Source organism: Leptonotus elevatus, chromosome 7 (assembly GCF_054856555.1).
Source record: "Leptonotus elevatus isolate MCC_2025b chromosome 7, RoL_Lele_1.0, whole genome shotgun sequence".
Classification (NCBI taxonomy): Eukaryota; Metazoa; Chordata; class Actinopteri; order Syngnathiformes; family Syngnathidae; genus Leptonotus; species Leptonotus elevatus.
In genome coordinates, this window is record NC_141245.1 from 10,482,065 (window position 1) to 10,504,730 (window position 22,666).

Sequence of the window (22,666 nt, forward strand, 5' to 3'; positions counted from 1 at the left end):
ACCCATAGCCTTCCGCTCCACATGATTTCTTTTGACCAGCCTTCCACCCCTGTTTATTCCTTCTGTTTACTCTTTCTATCTTCACCTGCTTCTTACACACTCTCTCGAAGCGTCTCCTCCATCCTCTGTTCTGTCTCTCTCCATAGTGTCAGATAGATTATTCCGCCGGTGAGCACACTGCAGCCCTGTTTTATTTATAGCACAAGGCTCTGCTCTGTCTGCATAATACATACAGTCTGCATTACACACACAACGCCGTATTTCGCTACACACAAACACACAGGGAATCGTCTCTTTTCCAAGAAACACCAACATAAAAAAACATATGCATCCATATGCACGCATGGAGCCTAGACCCCACAGGGTTCACGTTCCAAGTGGATATGCTGAAACACGGTGGTGGATTAGTGTGAACTACTGCGTGATGAGAGACTCGGCATATTCACACATACAGGTGAATGAACACATTAATAAAGTGCGGCAGACGATGTTTCTCTATAACGAAGACACATTTGCTGACAGCTACATAGGCTGCCACAAAATGGGGTCATAGTGTTCTGTCTAGTGTTCAATCTGGCTTCGAAACTAGCTTTGGGTCCTTAACTCATTCACTGCCATTGACGGCTATAGACGTCAAAATTTCATTTAAACTATTTCTATTAGTTTAACATTTTATCCCACTTTTGTTAACAAAAGTATGAAAACCTAGAAAATGTATTGTACATTTAGAACAGATTTGTGATTAATCGTGAGTTAGCTATTGAAGTCATGCAATTAATTATAAATTAAAAAAAATTAATCACACAAAAAAAAGATTATTAAAAAAATGTCTAGGTTTTCATACTTTTGTTAACAAAAGTGGGAAAAAAATGTTAAACTAATAGAAATAGTTTTACGTTTATAGACGTCAATGGCAGTGAATGAGTTAATGACATCACATTTGCCTTAGTTTTAGAGATGCTTTGTGCTGCTATTTGTTTTTATAGATTTAAACAAAACTTTTGACGCATCCGTCACTATTCTCAGGCTCAGCCGTTTTGTCGTCACAGGGAACTCCTTGTCTTGGTTTTCTAACGACCTCAGAGAGCTGTCCCACCTTCTCCCCATCACAATAGGTGTTCCTCAAGGATCAATTCTTAACCCTACGTTTTTCTCCATTTCTATTAATAAAATAGCTAATTCTGTAAAAGGTTTGTCTATTATCTATACGACTTCGTCTAGTCTGCTACTTAACTTAACCCTATAAAGCCTGAACCATGAAATATATGAGAGAAATGTATTTGTAAACAGAGTATTTATTAGTCCTTTTGAAAATCAACTGTTTCCACATATGCTTTTTGATTTGTATCATATTTGATACATCCGGTCACAATGCTTTAAATTCATACATTTGTAACTGTCAAAAATATAATAATTAACAGACATATCAAACATATTAGTATTTCCAAAAATCAAAACTAATAGGTGTCTCTCCTTTCTCAATCGAGGTGATCTTGCAAGGTTGCTGGAAAAAGCATGATCTGGGTGATACTGCCCTCTAATGGATTACCCGTGCAATACATGTGTCAGATCATATACGTCAGGTTTTCAATGAAAAAAAAAATACTCATGAAATAGAGGGCTCAATATGTCTTGTATTTAATATGATATGTTTGGCGATATGGGATTAAATACTTCCAAAACCAAAATCATTTGATTTAGTAAGAGCACCATTAACTGTCCCTAGCATTTCCATGCGTCTGCTTGAAAAACACTTGATCAATCCATCCTTATCATGTTTGATTATAGTAAAGTCGCCAATAGTTCTGCATTCAAGCGTTTTACTTTAGAACTCTGCCATCCGCTTCATAACAAATGCTCCCTTCAGGACTCACCACTGCACTCTATTTTCATCTGTAAATTGGCCTTCATTGAGTATGCGTCGACAAACTGACTGGTTCTTGTTCATCTATGAAACACGCCTTGGTCTATCTCTACCCGACCAGTGGCAGTTGCTGCATATCTCATCACTTGCTTACAACACTCGCTCATCGCACCAGATTGAAGCCTAAACTACAAGTTTTTCCCTTTAGTGTGGGCCAAATGATCAACCAGCACGTCTACAAAGAGATCCCGCAGTGTTTGCTTCATTCAGTGCATGAGAAGAAGCGATCGTGCTGGAGCAACCACCCTAGTCACCAGAGTCAGTTTGAAGAAGTGGAGCGCTGGTCCTTTTGTGACACATTACTGTGTGTGACATTTCCATGTCTGTCTCACAATGTAAAGTTGTAATTTATTAATTTTTGGGGGAGAGAGAGCTCAGTATTGTTCATTCGGTAATTTTAACGATTCAACATGTCATTATCATTGCTCTCTCTCTCTTTTTAAATTTTTTTTAAAATTATTTTTATTTTTATTTTGTATATGCGTGAGTATGTGCTTGTGTGGATGTGTGTGTGTGTGGGGGGGGGGGGGGTTTGTGCGTGTGTGCATGTGTGCGTGCGTGTGAGTGTGTACTCATTAATTCACCTAAAATCTATTAAAAATCCCATACCGTTCACCTAAACCGAATACTTCAGAATCCAGCTAGAGCCGTGAGGTTGTCAGGAGACCCGAGGAAGGATCAAAGAAAAGAAAGGAAAGTGAAATCCAGCACCTACCAGACATCACCTACTACCAAGTTACAAAGTTGTAATTGTAAATCTTCTTATGAGCACTAAGTAGAACAGTGGTGGGCAAATGTGCTTTAAACAATTACAAATTCTTTCAGCGTGTCCTTCAAATTTTTACTAAATATGTTCAGAGAAAAGTTGAGACATGCTGGCTTGCTCTGTTTGGTTTGGCTCAATGAAAAAGCACAGCATGGCAGATATTTATTTATATTCCCATCACAACAGGGCTTCTAGAACACGAGTCTGATGTTTTCATTAGTTTGATGACCCAATTAGAGGCGAAAATGTGGCGTGACATTTAAACATTTGTATATTTTAAATAAGTACACATGCCTGAAATAAATTACTACTGAAAAGCTTTGACAATCACATAAAATCTTATCCACATCAAGAATCACACTACCGAGTAAACCTAGCCAGTACAGAAACACACAAGTAGCATAAAATTACCCTTTTAGAGGAGCTGAGCAAAGCATGCCATTTCAAGTGTCCAAACATGTTGGATATATGATGTCTCTGTACCTTTTACTCAGTGATCTTATTTGTTTCTTTGTCACAAACACACATACTGTACAGACAGTGACACACTCATCTGCACACATCTCTGGAGGATTTGTGTTGGTCTGCCTGAGCATCTGTTTAACTCAGCAGTCTATCCTGCTTTTGCTTACATCACACACAGATGGAGGGGGAAAAAATACAAGCAGGGAGATGAAGGATGGCTGAAAAAAACAAAGCAAATCTGGACAATGTGAAAAATGGTCAGAGAGCGATAATATCTGAATGAGTTAGAAAATGTTTTACGTATGAAGACTTTACAACTCAGGGCAAAGAAACAAAACACATCACTTATAAAATATGAAGAGCTCTTTTCCAAACCTGATAAATGCCCCCCGAAAATGATGTTGCCACGCCATTCTATTGTGTGCACAGTTTTGTTAAGTCCCTATGAAGCCAAAATAAATACATTTCTCACATATGAAAAACACGCTATAATAGCACACAACTGTGCTATGTACAGTACACCGTCTGAAATATCCATTAGGAAAAACAAAAATAAAATGCAATATACTCAGCTGAAATGCTAATTATTATATTCATTAATGTGAGATCATTACAGACACGTTTTGCTAGTCAACTTTAACTGTAACAAGTTTTGATCTCGCCAAACAATTAGAGGATAGAAAAATGTGAGCGCCATTGAGGGCCTCTAAGGTGAATTTAAATTAAATTAATAAGTTACAAGGTTACATCTATTTCTGAAGGTCTTGGGCAGATTTGATTGATATGGTAACACACAGAAGCTAAAATATGATTGGCCAAAAAATGTATACTCCACATGCACTACTCAAACCAGTGGAGCAAATGAAGGGAATAGACCGTTGTGACTAAAAACACAATTTAATGCAACTACCGGTAATATGAGAATTTAGTTGTAAATGTAATCTCTGTGCTGGAAGTTTTGCCAAGTTACTGTAAATAACGTATTATAATGTACAGTGTTGCAAGAGTAGAAATATTGAGACAAGAAATGGTAGGAAATGGTGAAAGACAGATATTTGGAGGTAATGGATCATCTTTTGTGAACAGACGCTGGCATGTCAACAGACTCTTATTTGCATGAACAAGCAGTAAGCGGCAAATAATCAAGTCTCTCTCAAATCCGACAACCACACACACACACACAAAAGCTTTTATCTTGTCAGACGAGGACTATATTGTACTGTGTAGTCCTATAACAATAGTAGTACTGGTTGCACATTAACACGCTGTAGCGAACATAACCAAATCCAATTTAGCATTTACTGAGGGGCTTTTGTTTTTCAAAATTCAGTAGTGATACTTTAATACACCAATGTCACAGGGCTAGGCTGGTTGTCAGGTATTCATTTTTCTTTTTTTTTAGGCAATTAACTCACTAATTAATTAACAGATGTTCAATGGGGTTTAATTTAGAGCTCTTTAGTATAGTATAATATATGCTGTTTTGTTCATAGCCATTTTTGATATTTCTAGCTGTGTCTCTTTGCTTTGCATAAATATTCTACTGGAGGATTCATGACCTGCGGCTAAGACCAAACTTTCTGACCATGGGAAGCAGATTTTGCTCCGGAACACCTGGATTGTCTTGGGATTTCCATGTACCCTGCATAGCTTCAAGGCGCCGCGTGCTGGATGTAGTAAAGCCGCCTCAAGCAGCATCAGAGCATAACCGAGCTTCCTCCACTAGCACTTCTCCATTCAGGTGTCAGAACGGCCAAAAACAAACTCTGCCCCGACCTCGCTTGACCTAGCCTGGCTTGTTCATTACAACATGTGCCAATCAACTGAGGACGGGATCAACTCAACTGCGCAGGCCTCCACTGGACACTCGCAATGTGCGGGGTTCTGCCATATAAGATTCCACAAGTGGTGAATTTTCGGCCAATGGTTTTGCAGCAATTCAAAATAATGAATCACAGTAGCATCATCAAATGCACGGAAACTTACAGACGAAAAATCCATTTCCGAGTTTAATGAATGTTTTATGAATCAGCCACATGTCAGTGATGTGACGTGACAATGATTGACATCTACATTAAAATAATGAAGCCAATATGAAAGCATGGCTCAGTCTCTGGTGTGATGGGCCAACATGAAAACAGAGTCCATGCTATGCAACATATTGTACAGTAGACTCAATCTTTAAGGAATCTCTCAACAAATCTTGTAATCTTTGACAAAACAACACACATCTGTGCCATGCTGTTGTACCATCACAGTGCTGTGGCATGTATTTGACCTCCGTATCATCCCCCACCCCAGCCCACCTTGTGTTTACTGGTACACACCAAGTAAGGGTAGAGAGAGGTGGGATTTGACCTTTACAGTGGGGCTTTGGATGCCTCTTGCACAACCAATGTCCCTGGGTGACAAAAGGAAAGAAGTCAAACTGAACACACAAACACACACGCACACACACAGTGCAGCACTGGCGGAGTGTCGGACTCTTTACCTTGGCCTGTCGCCTTCTCTTGCTGCCCTTTCTCGTGAAAATGTCAACCTATCCCTCTCTTTCTCTTTGTATTCTACTTTCTTGCCTTGCTCATACAAGAAGCATTTAGCAAAGCAAAAAAGAAAGATAGTAGGGCCGCACACAAGCATACAGCTGCTCACAGTTCACAGATTGAAGCTTAAACCTTGGCAGTATCCATGTGGGGTGTGGAAGAGGGGGAATACAACTCATTATTGGTCTGCCAATCATCTGATGAGAGCTTTGTATACCTCACTGAATCCACTTCATTGTTCAATGTGAAGATTTAATGGAATTGATTCAAAATATATTTCACTAAGCCACCCTTTTCATCGGGTACTCTGGTTTCCTCCCACATTCCAAAGGCATGCATGGATTGGCTGGCAACCAGTTCAGGGTGTACCCCGTCGACTGCCGAAGCCAGCAGGGATAGGCTCCAGCACCCCTACGACCCTTGTGAGGAATAAGCGGTTCAGAAAATGGATGGATGGATAAGTCATCCTTGACTGACAATGCCACAAACTTTTGCTCAGCATGATCAAAATGTGTTTATTCTCAAGAGGTTTATATTTATAAGAGGAAGAGGAAAAAACTCAACTGACTCATGCTGACGTCATGCTCGACTAATGACGGCTCACCTGTTTTTTTTAAGCTGAGCCGTGATTGGTCATTACCAGAGCCCTGAGCAACTGTGATGTCATTTTCACTCAACAGCAAGTTACAAAATGGCTGCCCCCTGAGATGGATGAAAATGGATGGAATTTTGCTACTTAACTCATACTCCACAAATAATGCAATTTTAATGAGAATACCATGTTTAGATTAGTGGGGCTACATAGAACATATTATACTAAACAACATTTTTGGGTTGACTTCCCTTTTTTCTTTTTTTTTTTAAACAACAACAACAACTCTGCATTACAACACTGCATTATGTCAGTTTCAATAAACTATCATCCAAATCATGAAGTTGTTGGTTTATATATATATATATATATATATATATATATATATATATATATATATATATATATATATATATAATGATACGCAGGACCAAGGTTAGAAACACTTGTTGAAATGTGTTCCTACATTTGTACTGTGAAATTATACCCGCATGCCCACACGAAAGCACACCACAGATCAATCTCCATGTCAGTTCTCCTCACGAGGGCGTTTGTTGTTGTGGCTGACTGATCCACTCAATAAAGAGCCGGATATAGCATACAATACAGATTGATTCATTTGTGGCGAGTTCAAGCCAATGTAGACCTCAGTCCACCCACAACAGTCCTGCGGGTGCAATACGTAACCGAATGACTTTTATTATAGAGCTCAATAGTTATTTCTTCCTTTGGGAAAAGTGGTGCTGCTCGTGTCTGTGGCGGCATATAATATCACAGTTAGTCTTTTATAGACAATACTATCATGATAAACTTCAAAAGATAAAGCTTATCTCTGTTTTGTTCAGATGTAATACTTATTAAGGTATTTGTGTCATATGAAGTTACTCTTGTCTAAGATACAATCAAGACACAGACAAGTGTAATGGTGTGTATTTGTGTGACATTTTCATCTAACTAGAATGTATACAGCCCCCCTACCTCTGAGTAAAAACTAGCGCGTCTGTAGCTAGATTATTTTCCAATAGTTCAGTACCAGCTATACTTCAAGTATCTTTGCCAATGTGGAAGTGTGTCAAAGGAAGTTCTAGACTGCATTGGAAGCGGGCCAAATCACACCTGTTTCTGACATTGTGCACCACTATTTAAATGGCAATGCAAACGTCAGTCTGAGAAGGAAAATAAGTGGACAGCCGAACCTCAAAGACCTCATAGATGGTTATGGTCATAACCAGGATTGGGGAATCCCGGTTCAAAAAGTAAAAATCCTGAAACTGTTTGGCTTTCAGCCACAGGTGCTTCTAATCAACAGGTGACGACAAGCTTGTTTCCTCGAAGCACTTGTGGCATAAGCCAAACTGTTTCAGGATTTTTACTTTTTGGACCTGGATTCCCTAACTGGAGAGGGGGAGCCAATTGGTAGGGAATAAAGCAGCTGACGTCGTCAAGGCACCTGTTGCAACAAGATTTGCATACTACAGTACTACTCATCAACTTTTTGTTCATGTGACAGAGTGTTTATGTTTGCTATCTTTAGAGGAAGTAATGATAAAACGGAAACCCGTAACATTGCGAGCTGTGTTTGAGTTAAGCAATTCAAAATGTGGTTATCTTACCTTTTCCTTGGTCCCCAGTTGTGTGGTGTCGGGTTTTGTACGGATAGTAAAAGGCGATGCAAGCCTCAGAAGGATCCCCTGGAACGAAGGCTCCATCTTGGGTGAGACGATCTCAAAACAGTCCTTGAACAAGAGGCTCCGGTGAGGCTCGATGCGAGCCTGCTTCCTCAATCCCTCGCCAAGCTGCAGAAGTTCCATCCGAGGGCCGAGCACGAGGTGAAATGGAAAGGCACGGCAAAATGTGGCCAGGCCGATGCGTAAATCACTGGGGTTGGTTGAAAGTGAAAAGGGCGCTTTCTTGGGACACACGGGGACGGCATTTTGGAGACATGTTTCCTGAATTTGGAAAGAGACGCAAACTGTGGGAGCAGTGGTTGGGAAAGTTGAGGGTGGAGAGGGGGAGGAGGAGGGGGAGGCAGATGGGGAGGCGGTTGGAGTTGGTGTGGCGGAATCACTATAGCTGTGATGTGCGTCGTCTTTGGGAAATAAAGGAGTCAGAGGAGAGACTTCTTCTACTTCCACTTCGGAATGAAAAATCCGTCTGGAAACTGCTCTGATAAGACCAGGCATGATCAATCCCACCACAGGGGCAGGGTTAAAACAATGTAGGAGCAACAACTTCCCTCGGCCATTTTGTGCTCCTTGCTCTGATGCTTTGTCCAATATTCCTCGGCCCTTCTCTTCCTCGTGGGGATCCTTGCACTGAAAGGAAGGGCTTTCCGATGAGGCACGGCGACCCGTGGAGGTGCGAATATGTTCCAAAATGGCATCAAAGCCGTTAAAAAAGTCCTGGAGGTTGCCACCTACAGCCCTGAGCACGCGTTCGTTTTCTTCAAAGCACAGGCCAAAGAACTCCTCGCCAAAATGCTCACGCAGTTCGAAGAATGGTACTCCTGAGAGCGAGAAGACACAAAACACAGAGTCAGCCAGGGTCGGTTATTTGAAAAGGGATTTGATACACTCTCTGCAACTAAGGGTCCTATTTTCGTAGAGAGGCGCCCATGCGCACAGAGATGTAAGTTTGGGACCGCATTGCGCCTCTCTGGGTGTTCCGGCGGATATGGCTACAAGTGGGTCTCCAATTGTCACATGCGTGGATGATCTTGAAATTTACCTGTATAATTACCTATTTCTGCTCCCACAATTTGCGCTTCCACCGCCCTGATTTTTATGAGAATGAAAGGAGCCGCTTCGATTGACTGGGAGTCGGCTGCATTCCATCCTACAATGGCGCAAAATACCCTATTCTCTCTGTGCTGGTCAAGAAAAATACCCAAATAAAAAAAATTCTACTCACGCCCCTAGATAAAGGTTAGAGGTGTTTTTCCCACTCATCCGGAAGAACATTTGTGAGGTTAGAGTTCAATTAAGATGGGCAAAAGGGCCTTGCTCACAAGCTGGGTTCTTCTTTTTTTTTGCCAAAGAGGTTTGTTGGAAGTCAGGGCACACAAATTCTTCCACACCAAACTTATCCAACTACATATTTAATAACAATACAACACTGACTGACAGCCTGCATTTTATTTAGCTGTCTTTCTACATTGTTTAACTTGAGCACCTAAGTGTTTACTGTTGACTGCTTTATTTTGCACCAATTAAAGCAAATCAACCAAAGAAAGGCAATCTGAAATGTAATCAAATATCAAAGCTATGTGAAAATGATGAATATGGATGTCACTAAACAATCCTGTCACATTTATACTGACTGCTTAATAAGATTAAACATTTAAGGCTCTATATTCATAGACTGCACAGCTGCACTCGAGCGTAAAAGCTGGCATATCCTAATTTCCAGTTTGACGCAAGCCTCGATGCGCTTGTTTGGGAATTTGGTTGATCTCTCTACTCCACGTTGGATGTGCCGGCATGCCGATTGCATCGCCTTTGACATGCACCGGCGCACCTGACAATTTGCTGGCTCAAAGTCCACTAAAATTCATGCTAACTACGTCATACTATTTGCGCAGATTAGCATTTGATATCAATCAAATCTGGAAAATTAATGAAATGTGTAAAAGAATAAACAATCAATTTCAAAGGTATTGTCTCCTAACATTGCCAGAGCCGTATTGACATAATTTTAAATTAATTATATTTCAATGTTGTTATTATTTTATGTGTAGCTAGCAACTCTAGCGTGTCATACTAGCATTTTGTTTCCCAAATTTACCAAATTAGCTTATTTTAAAAACATAATGGACTACACTTTATACATTATTTTGGTTCTGTTGCAACAAACTACTATATGTAATCCCTCTGATTGAGGGTCTCGTTTGATTTAAGTGCAAGTTAATGCTACATGGACAACACCTTAAAATAACTGATGGAAAGTGCAAATGATAACAGATGGTACATGCATGTTTCCTCCAGTGAGATACAACAACAATAAAGTACAGATAAATACAAAGTTCCATCTTACCCAGTATGGTGGCCATGTACTGTAGGATTTGAAGGACATCCTCTTCTGAACCAGAATTTTCTAGAAATGGGCACTTCTCGTCTTTACTTTCCCTTTGCTGGTCCCCCTTACCAGAATCTGGACACCTGTAAGTAACCCAAATACAACGACTAGAGATAAGCAACAACATCCTAGATGTTATTAAGTATTACATAATTACAATTCATAAAATGTATCAGCCCTTCATGTCAAAGTTGTGTGTATTCTGTAACTAAATATCGAACAAAAAAGTTATTTCATACAAATGCAAATTGGAATGCGCTACTAGAGATGTGCTTAATAACCGAGTTGATTAACTGATTGTGATGAGTATGGGTAATTGATTGTTGAAGAGAAAAATGGAATGTGCATCTTGAATGCAACCAACTTAAGTACTGTCCATTCATTCAGAGGTAGTTTGTAGCTGAAAGAATAAAATTACGTCAGCTAAGGCCAAAATCCTCGCAGCCTTCTTCTTCTTCTTCTTCTTCCAGGATATCCAAGTTAGCATTATTTTTTTTACGGCAGACTTAAGCACATTATTACCAGTCGGGATTTTTACAACTGTGTTTGCAATCGCACTGACTGTCACGAACGAGACTCCGTTCATGTTAAAGTGCTCTTCATTTTATCAAATGCCCCCTATAACTTGGACCATGGGGTACAGTGTGCAAGAGAGCTGACAGAATGCATGTAATTGACGTGTGAAAACTTGTCGTGTTCTTTATGTTTGTGATCGGGTCGTGGTGGTGCCGCAGACAAGACAACAGGAATAATCTACCGGATCTCTTGTTGCCTGTAAAACTTCAGAGTCCTCTGGAGAGCCTCTTGCACAGTCTGTGTCTGAAAGAAAGAAAAACATTTCATCAGGAGGTTATTCGGATTCCCTTAAGCATCCCGGCCATATTTCACTCCAGAGTATAAAAAGTCTTCAAGTGAACACAGAAAAGCCCAAGATGACACCGTTTGGGTCCAGAACATTCTTTCAGCGAATCTTCTAACTAATTGCTAATCACTTCGGGCGAGTGTGTTTGCATTTGTGTGTGTCCGCACAGCTGGTGTCGTTTGCACATCTGACAGAAAAGGCCCGAGAAGGCGGGTCCAATGTGATTATGTGTGATGCAGCTCAAATGCGAGGCTATAGTGACAATACTAGAACACAGTGTGCCAGCTGGAGAGGTCATTCAGAGGCCTCCGCCCACTACGGACATTTACAGGAGTGATTTCATACGCGCGTGTGTGTATGTGAGCGTGTGCATAGAAACAGATGAAGCAAAGACAGAAGGGGACAAGTGAGCAATGGGGCAGTAGAGAAAAAAACAACAACAAAGGCAGCTGGTATAAAAAATAAAAAATAAAAGAGGCTTTTATCGTTATTAAAAAAAAACTAAATTTAACTACAGTACTAATGTTCACCTTTAAAAATAACGACACAAAAATACACCTTACACGTAACCTAAGAGCTTTATTTTTTTTTTTTAAACAATAAAACTGATTTCCTATCTCTCCCTACTGTGCCCTTGACTCAGCAAGTCATTTACGACAGAGCATGCGCAGGATTTGTGTATGCATGTGTGTGCGTGTGTGTGTGTGTGTGTGTGTCACTGGTTATCACTTGCATATATGCTTTAAGTACAGATACTGTATATCATCATCACTGGCATGTTTAATGTAGGCTACATGTGATAACCCTTGCACATTACAGGTCAAGCTCACACATATGTTTGGTAGTAGACCAATAAGGGTCCCAACTGATTCAGTTCTGGAACATGCACACATTTATAGAAGCAGGCCAAAAATGACAAGTGTGTGTAACGAAGACATTTGACAGGCACAAGAGCTTTCCTTAAAAATAGGATTAGCAGAAGTCTAGTTCCCGTATTCTTTATTTGGTTCGACATTTCTCTCTGTTTGCTCTGTCTCTTTACATTGGGTGGGGAGAGGGGAAGTGGGGGGATATAATCCCACCATCACTCCTCCCTTCCTCCTTCCTGCTGTACATGCAGTTGCCACACACACAATAAATTCACACCAGAAACCATTTATAACAAATTGAATTGCTGATCTATCTGGTTACTGGTGGTTGGGGTATTACTTTAGCTAATGCTAAATGCTAACTTGAGTGGCAGTCCAAAAGCGCTAAACAAGCCAATGCACTCACCATTATCCAAACTTTTTCGCTTGGCCCCAACAGCTATTGGAAGCTGACTGTGACGTTTACTAGTGATGGGAAAATGAAGCTTCATGAAGCAGTTGTGATATTTTTTGACTCCCCTAGATGGTGCTCTTGGTTTAAATATAAAGGCTAGTGCAAAGGAAATTGATTACATTTCCACTGCATCTTTCAACCAAGAGTGGCATCTAGAGGAGTCAAAAAATATTACAAGTGCTTCATGAAGCTTCATTTTCCCATCACTAATGTTTACCTTGCACTGGTTCATCATTATAAAAACATTAACATTGCTGCCAGAAAAGCTCTGCTTTCATTGGGTCTGACCGGCGAACGCAGCATTCGACAAGCAGGACTACATTTCCCATAATTCTTAAATTAGACTTAAAACATTGCACTGCACTGTTAATGAAAGTGAAAGACAACTGAGGAGTTGGGGGTTAAAGTCATTAGTACTAGGCAGCAAGCGGTAGGGTACACGCTAGTTTGACATTCACATTCATGGAGCGTTTACAGTCAGAAGCTTAGTAAGAGATCAGATTAGCCAACATGCACTTTCTCGCTTGGTTGCTGAGAAGTGACAGTGCTGATATTGGTCTTGAGAAAAACAGCATGAGATCATTAATGCTGTACACATAAATAATGTGTCTTGTTTGTTGTTTTTTTTATATAAAAGTTGCTAAATGGGTGGTATCAACACAATGTCATAAAAAATATATATATATTTTTTTTTTAAATGAGCCATGAATTAAACCTGTGAACTACTACAGTGTGTCCTGTTTAAGAACATGACACAACACTGTATGCATCACTAACACTCTTCTGCATTTGTGGCCAACGTGCTGAGGCCTTGCTCGGCGTCATGGATCACTAAGCTGATGAAACGAAGAGGGGAGACAGAGAAAATGAATGTTTGCTCACATGTAAGTGCGTGCGCGCGCACGTGTGTGTGTGTGTGTGTCATTGCTTCTGGGTCAGCGTGGTCAGGGAGTGAAGACAGCCATAGAGAGCATGCTCTGTTCTTTCTGTCACGGTCCATTGCAGTCAACAACAGACACTACTGCTGCACGCAGCTACTGCGTATGCAAGCAGCAATGGTGTGTGAAAGGGAACAAAAAAGATCATAAACACAAGTTGAGTGAGTGAAATCGCCTGCTCATGAGCCACACACTGATATAGCATGTGCCCTTTGGACCTATGCGGATTTAGTAGCATTTCCTACAAAAAGCTAACACAAGGAAATGAGTGGAAAATTGGCTTTAGAGTGTTTGCCTAGTTAACTATAACAATCTGCACCTTTGAAACAAAATGCCACCTAGAGGAGTCAAAAAAATATCACAAGTGTTCCATCAAGCTTCATTTGACCATATTCATTTCTGCTCGGCCTGTTTTTATCACATCTGTACAACCTTACAGCACGCCGAGGTCTGAATAGTCATTTGGGAATTGTAGTTCACTAATAGTATGTGTCGCCTCAATAACTCACAAGTATCTCTCTATCTCGCTAGCAGTGCAAGCCCTGGCAAAAAAAAATCAAATCAACAGTCTCCAAGAAAGATCATTCAGTTGTTTAAATTTGGACGGATGAATAAAGTTTTTAAATTCCCCATTGTAAATCACATTAATTTGCAAAATTAGCAAGGTTTTACTAGATAGCTATAGTAGGGTTGCCACTGTGGATTTGTGACAAAAAGAAAAGAAGCGGAAATTAAAGCCCGAAATTATTCATAGGCCCGGCAAATTTTGAATATGTAGACATTTTAGCATGACAAAATCCCAAAACACACAGCAAAAGTGGTAAGAAATGGTTCGCGGACAAAAATTGTTATGTTTTGCAGTGGCCCAGACAGTCCAGACCTAAATTCAGATGAAAATCGGTGGAAGGAACTAAAGATCAGGGTGGTGAGAAGAAGAGCTCATCGCGAAAGATGAATGAGCAAAAATATCAGCCGAGTCGTGCAAAAAATTGATCAGCAACTACAAGATGCGTTTTATGACAATACTTTTTCTGTAAGGCACACGGGCTTAGCTTTCAGACACCATTGGAATGTTTCAGATAGCACATAATGGTGCCAGAATTATGGTCATCCAAAGTGCACCTACGGAAATGTGCCGCCGCCGGCACGCTCGGTGACAAAGTATTCCACAGTCTTCCAGTATGGCACTGATCCAAAGCATCCTGTTAGGGCAACAAAAGAGTGGCTCGAGAAAAAGCATAAGGCCATGGAGCGGCCTAGTCGATCTCGAGACCTTAAACTCAATAGAAAGCTTCGAAAAACTACAAGAAACGTCAAGGGTTTCTCCATCAAGTAATAAATTGTGTTTTGCTTGTAGATCAAATACTTTTTTCACTCAATGAAATGTACACATTTTAGCTCTTCAGTCATGGGAATTGTACCATGTTTAACTAATTGCAGCTACAATGGTCCAATTACTGCATGGCGCAGATTTGATCTGAAACCAACAAACAAACAAAAACAGGATTATATCATTTAACTAAATACAAAACAATAATTTAATTATTCTCAATTAATTGAAAATTATTTTTAAAACAGTATAATTGAAAACAAAATAATCAATGACTTTCTCACATGCTACGATATTGTTGGCAGGGAGCAAAAATAGGCTGAAGGTCCACATGCACTTGCTTTATTAAAAAGACCCAAAAAACCCAAAAAGACAAGTTCTCTGCGCTACCATGAATTACGATAAAGTGTACAGTTCGGCACACAACCGCTCAGTTCCACGGCAAATCAAAGTTGCGCAGCGCCATACTACACAATCTTACAACTGTCATCGGGTTTCATTACATTGGGTTTGCAATTATAAGTCAACCAAGCGAAACTTATGTTTGCATCTTGTCTCGTTTTGTTTGGGGGGGTAAACTTCGTAACTCATGCTACTTGAGAAATTCATCAAACTACTAACAGAATAATGACAATAGCTTTGAACATTAACTTTCTGCTAGTTTACCTTGTTAAGTGTGTATATGTCCTTGACGATATGGAACACTGAATGTCAAACTGCTCATTTGCATGACATTTATCCTGCTTGTGGAAATCTCTCGTCATGAGCATTAATTACTGCTCTGTATTACAAACAAATTGTCCTCTGCTACACCTTCACAAAACAGTGGCGTATACTTAGTTCCAAATGTGATCCACTCACATGCTGCATGTAATGTTTTGGAAGCCTCATCAATTACACCTGTAAGTTTTTGACCCTGCAAAAGGTACACCCGAGTCAAATATTTATTGTGTTAGTTTAGGCTGTACATGCAAGGACAGAAATAGATTCCGCTACTGTACAACAGACACGCAGAAAAAATAATCATGAACGTACAAGGACATTGTACCAAAATGCAGGCCAAGCACATTATTATATAATCTGCCAGATGATTCAGGTTACCTGAGGTGAGGAATGAAAGGGGCCTAAAAAAACAATCCATATCTTGGGTTGTGGGAAAAGAAGCCGTGGATACGGCATGATCTATATGACACAGTCGTATGCTTCTATATCATGTTAATGGTATCTATTATTGCAACTTGATAGTGGTGGGAAGCTAAATTCTTATTGAAGGCCCAGGTACCGAAATGCAGAGCTGAGCCTCGGGGCTGGATACTGTAGGTAGTAGGGGTGGGACTCTTTGAATGTGTCACGATTCTATTCCGATTTTGGGGTGTGCGGTTCGATTCAGAATCGATTTTCGATCAAGAATGATTTTTGATTCAGAATGATTTGATTGACAATGATTTTTGCTTCAATTTATAGATGTTCAAGGAATCGTAATGATCTACTCCAGTTTGACTCGCTAATGCTAACTAGCGCGCTACTCGCGGCACTTTTAGCACTCAAAAGAACAGCTTCACGCTGCAAAAAAACAATTTTTATTGGAATAACTTGATTGTGACTTTTTCCTTCTACTCTCTAATGCCAAGAGGGCTTTGTTTGGTGGAGGACCCAGTCGCAGGAAAGCAGGGCAAGGAGGCGAAGGTGAAGTGCAAAAAGGGATTTTAATTTCTACAAAACAAAAAGCGAGATCCAAATTGCAAGGAAAAACAAAACATGGGGGGAACAACAAGGCAAAAACGGGCAGCATGTGGCTACAACTTAACAATGTATCAGACCATGTGAAACCACGCTGCCCCTGAGTGGCCAACTCGGGTACAACATGAACAGCGCTCCCAATAAAAGGCACACACAAACAAAGGGAAGAGAGTATAAAATAATTTAAATAAAATCGATTTTGGGACATTTTAAATTGATTCTGAATCGTACTAAATGAGAATCGCGATTCTTATGAGAATCTATTTTTTTGGGCACACCCCTAGTAGGTAGGTAATAATAAGTTACATTTACTAAGCGAGTTTTGGGCTAAATATTCGTCAGAAAAGTTTTAATGCGACACGCTTTTTACTTTTACTGAAATATTGTAGCAGTCTCATATGTGACCAAGCATAAAAAAAGACACTGAGATGCTATTTTTTCCATCCAATACCAATTATTAGTTAAATTGTGTAAAATTCTGCTCTCTGCTGCTTGTATTTTCATCTACAGGTCTTTACAATTACTTGCGCTATTTTAGCTTTTCAGAGAGACTTGATGTCACTAGTGTTTCACCAATCAAACAGAGCTAGGCCGTCAGCATTGCACCCCACAATTAACAAACTTTTACAAGTAATTAATTTACGTGAAACATGGTAGAAATCTGTATTTACCATATAGATGGGCTCCTGCTCACCCGGGACCAGAGTGAGGATGGATAAGGAGTATATAAAATGGAGGACTATGAGCAAGAACAGCTAAAAATGTCTGCATTTCAGCCTACAAAACTTCCACTTGGAACTTTGAAAAATAGACAGTACAAGAGGCTGCCTTGGTCAAACCAGCAAGTCAATTTATAGCAAAATTGAATAGTTTCAATGTTTGAACATTTTATTTGGTCATTGTAACCTTTGTGGAAGTGACTTGCTACACGTCGTTACAAAGGGAAAGGAATGTGAACAGCTCAGAAGTTATGACAAAAACAGTAAAAAAAATAAAAATAAGAATAATAATAATAAAATCAAACGTGCACTTGTGTGGTTTGTTTGTAGGAAAATTTTCTCTTTTTTTTCTTTATTGTTCCCAGAGCGGATAAAAAAACTAAAACAACTTGAGTGGCATAAATCGGCCACACGCTAAGGCCAAGGGTCACCAACCTTTTTGAAACGGGGCTAATTCTTGGTGATGATTTACAAGGTGCTGCCAGTTTGAAAAACACTTAAAAAATTATTTTGCTCAAATTACCTTTATTTTTAGCAATTAGTTGAATTTATATTAATTAACACATAACAGTTGCCAACAAGTAGGAACCAGATTATGCAACAAATTATTACTATACATCTTTGCAAGTGTTCACACTTTCAAATGATCGCTTCTACAACATTCCATGCAAGGAAATCACAATGTCTCATTGCCAGAAAACGCTGGTGACCCATGTTAAAGAAAAAAGTATGGTTAGATTAGATGACCACATTAGCCCATTGATTATAAACCCAAAAAGTAGATGTTTTAAAAATTGTATACATTTGGAATGACTTTGAATGAACGCTAATTTGGGACTACATCTTGTTGAGATCTCGCCTACTGCTACAAATGCCCTGAATTTGTGAAGGATTGACAACAGGGATTCCCCCCAGTGGGAAACAATTCATATGCATGCACGTCTTGAACTTTTGAGTCACTGTGCACACAATACAGTCTAAATGCCAAACTCAATGCTTCATACATTGTTAATATGCAATCTAATGAAGGCCTTACCGTGGGCGATGTCAGCCGCCTCAGGCTCTCGCCGAGCGAGTCCAGGTTCACCCTCCTCCTCCTGGTCGCCCTCTTGTGTGGCCCGCCGACTCCTGGCTGCTCCTCACCCGCCGGGCACGCGAGCCTTTCGGCGGGGCTGCGGCCGTTCCAAAGGAGCGGTTTGTGGAAGGAGGAGAAGGGACATCCTCGGAGCTCCTCGGCCGCCTCCAGCCCGCCGTCCCCTCCATCCCCCCCGGGGCTTTCGAGCCCGCAATCGGAGCCCACCGAGCTGCTGAAAGACTCCGAGGAGATCTTTCGCGACGACGAGGACATGGTGGCGAGGAAGAGAATGCTGAAGATAGCGGTGAGGATGAAGAGGAGGAGGAGGAGGAGGAGGATGCTACAGCCGGGTCCGTGCCACGTCCACCTATATAACGCGGATTCATCAATTGGTGGAGGTGCTAGGGGGTGATGTGTGTCTGTCTGTGCTATTATGTATGCATGGTGTGTATGCTCAGGTGAGTCGCTGTGTGCACAGGACGAATGTCTGAGGGTAAATGGGTGGAGGGGGGATTCAACCGGCAACCTAACTGCACGCAAACATTTACGTAAGAGGTTAGGGGGTCGCTTGGGGGAAAAAAAAAAAGCCCCCCTTTTCTCCCCCAAAACTCTCGAGGGATTCCAAAAAGACACCAGAGCCGCTCGGGCAACAATTTCAATATTTACTCATAAGAAGCTCGCATAAGTATGGTGGACGTCCTATTTTTAACAACCAGACGTCATATAGGGTCCAGAAGATCACCCCAAAAAATGAAGTAAAACGTCGACAAAATCCCTCACATGTTGACCCACGCCAGGTAATTCCGACACATGTTCGGGAAACAAACAAATATCGCGGCTCGTCTTTCCCCAGCCGCACTTTGAAGGAGAATCCCCCCGTCCCGTGTGCCTAAAATAAATCACAGCAGATGCGCTCTCTTCTTTCCGCGCTGGCCCTTCGTCTTCGTCCCTTCTCCTCTGCGACAGTGGCGCTCCAGTCTGCGGAGCAAGCGTCCTCTCATGGTTCGCACATGTTCCACTCCTGCGTCGACTCGTCCCCGCGACCGTCGCTCGGAATGCGGCCGACGATGTGGCGAAGAAGCAGGAGCGGGGTGGGGGTGGGCGGTGTGTGGCAACGAATGGGAGGCAGATTGACTCTGCGCTGACTACAAGCTGCCGCCAATCAGCGGCGACACCCGCATGTCTTCTTCACAGACACCTGCAGATGCGCGTCAAGTAAAAAATAGTCACTTTTCGATCACGTGATCGGCGTGCTTTGTCCGCCATGTTGAAGATTCAAGGAGGATAAATGGCTTGGATTATTTTTATTTTTTTTGCATCACCCTAATTTGCTAATCTGCTATGTTATACTCTTAACGTTTGAATCTGGGGAATAAAATGTTGACACTTTTTTAAAATGTTCAACTAAATATGGAATATTTATTTACTATACATGAAGAAACGCTGCGATTGGCTGGCAACCAGTTCAGGGTGTACCCCGCCTACTGCCCGAAGCCAGCTGGGATAGGCTCCAGCGCCCCCCGCGACCCTAACCCCTTTCCAAAAACCTAACCCTAAGCGGTTAAGAAAATGGATGGACATTAAGAAACGTGTACCATGTTTCAATTTGTCTTAGTAAGTCAAAACGTCCCATTAGTGTTGAACTATGTTTAGAACAGACACGTGGACTAATCATGTTGTGCTTGGGGCAAACTAGTACCCACTGGCACCACATTTTATCTCTTTTTTTTTTACGACAATGTACATTAATCAACAACACAAAAAGGCATTTGTGTTTGCAGTCTTGCTCCTTCCCTTCTCCATGCGCAACTGCTTAAAGAGGAGGGGGAAAAAACGGGGTCCCAATGACAACAACATAGATGAAAATACTTTTTGACGGACATTGAAGTATTGTACAAATAGGGAGTTATTCACAAGCTGGCAAGACATCACAGACGCCGTGTTTGTTGCAGCAGGAGATTTGAACCACGTAACCTCAGAAATGCTCTCTATAAGTACAAAGCACATACGTAGGTAGCCCTGCAAGCGCCACATGAACAGCCTGCGGGCCTGTTCTAAAAATAGCTCACTAGTAACGGGACATTGTAATCTGTTGTAGAAGTGATCATTTGAAGATGTAAACATTTGCATATTTATAGAAATAAATACTGCATTATAATGTATCTGTTTCGTAATTATTATGAGAAATGAACATGATCAGTGTCTTCACATAAATTCATTACATTAAACTAGCACTAAGGAACTTTTCAACCTTGATAAAATATTTTCATAACTCTTCTGATGAAACATTGACTTAAAACTAGTTGAATGGTACCTTTGCTTTGGCCTGAGGGGGTCTGTAAATTTTTTATTGGCACTAAGCAACTTCGAGGAGGATGGTAGGAACACTGACACACAAAAAACTACAAATGTGTTGACTGCTATGTCAAAAGCTACCCTGGATGAAAGGACAGTCAAGGATCAACATTGGCCTGGATTTCACTCGCTGGAGTGAGCGGGGAAAAAACAAAACGATGCAATGCGCTTGTCCTCCTAGGAAATGTGGTCTTCCTTCAGCTATAACAACGTAAACTGAAAGTAACTTAGTGTTGCTTTAATGATCATGTGAAAGTAATGTGAGCAAATTTGTTATTTCAGAAGTGTGTATCAAACTGGTAGTCCTTCGCATTAAGCCACCCCTCATCGAGAGAGTACTGTATATCATCATCCATACTTGTGAGGTGAAGTAGCACAAATAATACTTTTGCATTCTAAAAATCCTCCAACCATTTGAATGGCGCAGAAAGCCTGAGCAAAGCAGCAGTATTTCGGCTGTGAGAGGAATACAAAAAGGATCCCCGAACGGGATTTGAGAAGCTAGCGCATATCCGGAGCCGACATCAAACTCTGACGTGGAGGAGAAATCCTTAAAGTGCAATGGGTGAAATCGTTCCAGCTCCAGAGCGCATATGCAAGCGCATCCGTCACCATGACAACTGGGCAGACTCCATCTGCTGATGAGGCTCATGGAATATAATTTAAAGGAAATAGGAATATATATTTTTTTAATCATTATTATTTTTTAGCCAAATTATTATTTTACTTGCTTGGATATTTTACTTGATAAGAGCTTTGTGGCACCTGAGAATATAAGTACCCTGAAACCATTAATCAAAGTCAGACTGCTAAATTAATTCAAAATGATTTATTAGTAGGCCAACAGTATATTCACAAACAGTTGCATAAATATTGAAATAAATGCTGACAGCCACTGACCAATATCTGAATGCAATTCCAATTCATATCGTGCAAGTGCTAAAATAGCTCTAAATGATAACGAACAAAGTGGAAGTCATTGTTGCCTCGTGTCAGAGAACAGGATGATGCTCGTGTTTGGCACTAATCACAACCACGACCTTGACCTCAACTGGCAGAGCATGTCTACTCATTACAAGCCCCAAAGGGATGAGTGAGGGGCGAGGAGTAGGAACGAGACGTGATGCATCATGCGCACGCACGTACACACAACTCGCTGTAATTTCCTCAAGGTACTAATTCATTTGACTTTTTGAAGCGGCATGAACTCAACACACCTCATACTATATTGCACCTTTTCTCTCTCTCTCTCTCTCTCTCTCTCTCTCTCTCTCTCTCACACACACAAAAACAGTCTTTTCTCTTTCCTTATCTGGATGCTTGCACTTTGCAATCAAGCAGCCATCCATCAGTAATAACACAGGCTTTTAATAAAGCCAACACTACAATGGAATAAATAATGTACCAGAGAAGATAAGCCTGCTAGCTGGCTTGGGCTGGCAGTCGGCCATCTATTGCGAGTGCAGACAGGGCAATAGCTCAGTAACTGTGCTATCATGGAATTAGAGAGGGAGGGCACCTCTGGCTATTGGTGGTCTCATTCAATAGGAACGTCTGACTTGGATGGGATGACATCAGATTTTAATAACTATAATGGGCAGAATGTACAATTTAGCTGTGTATCCACCTGTTACCACTCATACAATAGAAGAATAGCTTTGTGTTCAAGTAAATGGGCCCCGATATCATACTAAGTCTTTATTTTATTTTTAGTATATTGAGAGGAAATCATCCTTTTTTTTTTTTGTTAATTATTTTTTGGGCTGCCATTTGATTTTCTAATGTAAAATGTGCCTTGGTTCCATAAAATTTGGGTAACACCGCCTTGGGGTGTAACGAGCTGTCTGTCCAGGAGCAAGATATAGGGTCATTCCAAATCACACACCCTCCCTAGTGACACCTCTTCAATGTGTCAAATATATATATTTTTTAATTATTTTGTATGTGGGTGAGTATGTGT

At 40.8% G+C, this 22,666-nt stretch overlaps 1 protein-coding gene across 1 annotated transcript in view; it reads right to left on the reverse strand.

Annotated features, from left to right (window-relative positions):
* Nucleotides 1–19,526, reverse strand: part of gucy1a2 (guanylate cyclase 1, soluble, alpha 2) — a 29,737-nt gene extending 10,211 nt beyond the window's left edge. Inside the window, exons 1-4 of the mRNA XM_086080671.1 lie at nucleotides 18,313–19,526; nucleotides 11,122–11,183; nucleotides 10,323–10,447; nucleotides 7,904–8,796 (exon numbers count right to left, since the gene is read on the reverse strand). Of these exons, the coding sequence (XP_085936797.1) occupies nucleotides 7,904–8,796; nucleotides 10,323–10,447; nucleotides 11,122–11,183; nucleotides 18,313–18,624 (1,392 nt within the window). The 5' untranslated portion in view covers nucleotides 18,625–19,526. The remainder of the gene's footprint in view (nucleotides 1–7,903; nucleotides 8,797–10,322; nucleotides 10,448–11,121; nucleotides 11,184–18,312) is intronic.
* Between the last annotated feature and the right edge of the window lie 3,140 nt (nucleotides 19,527–22,666).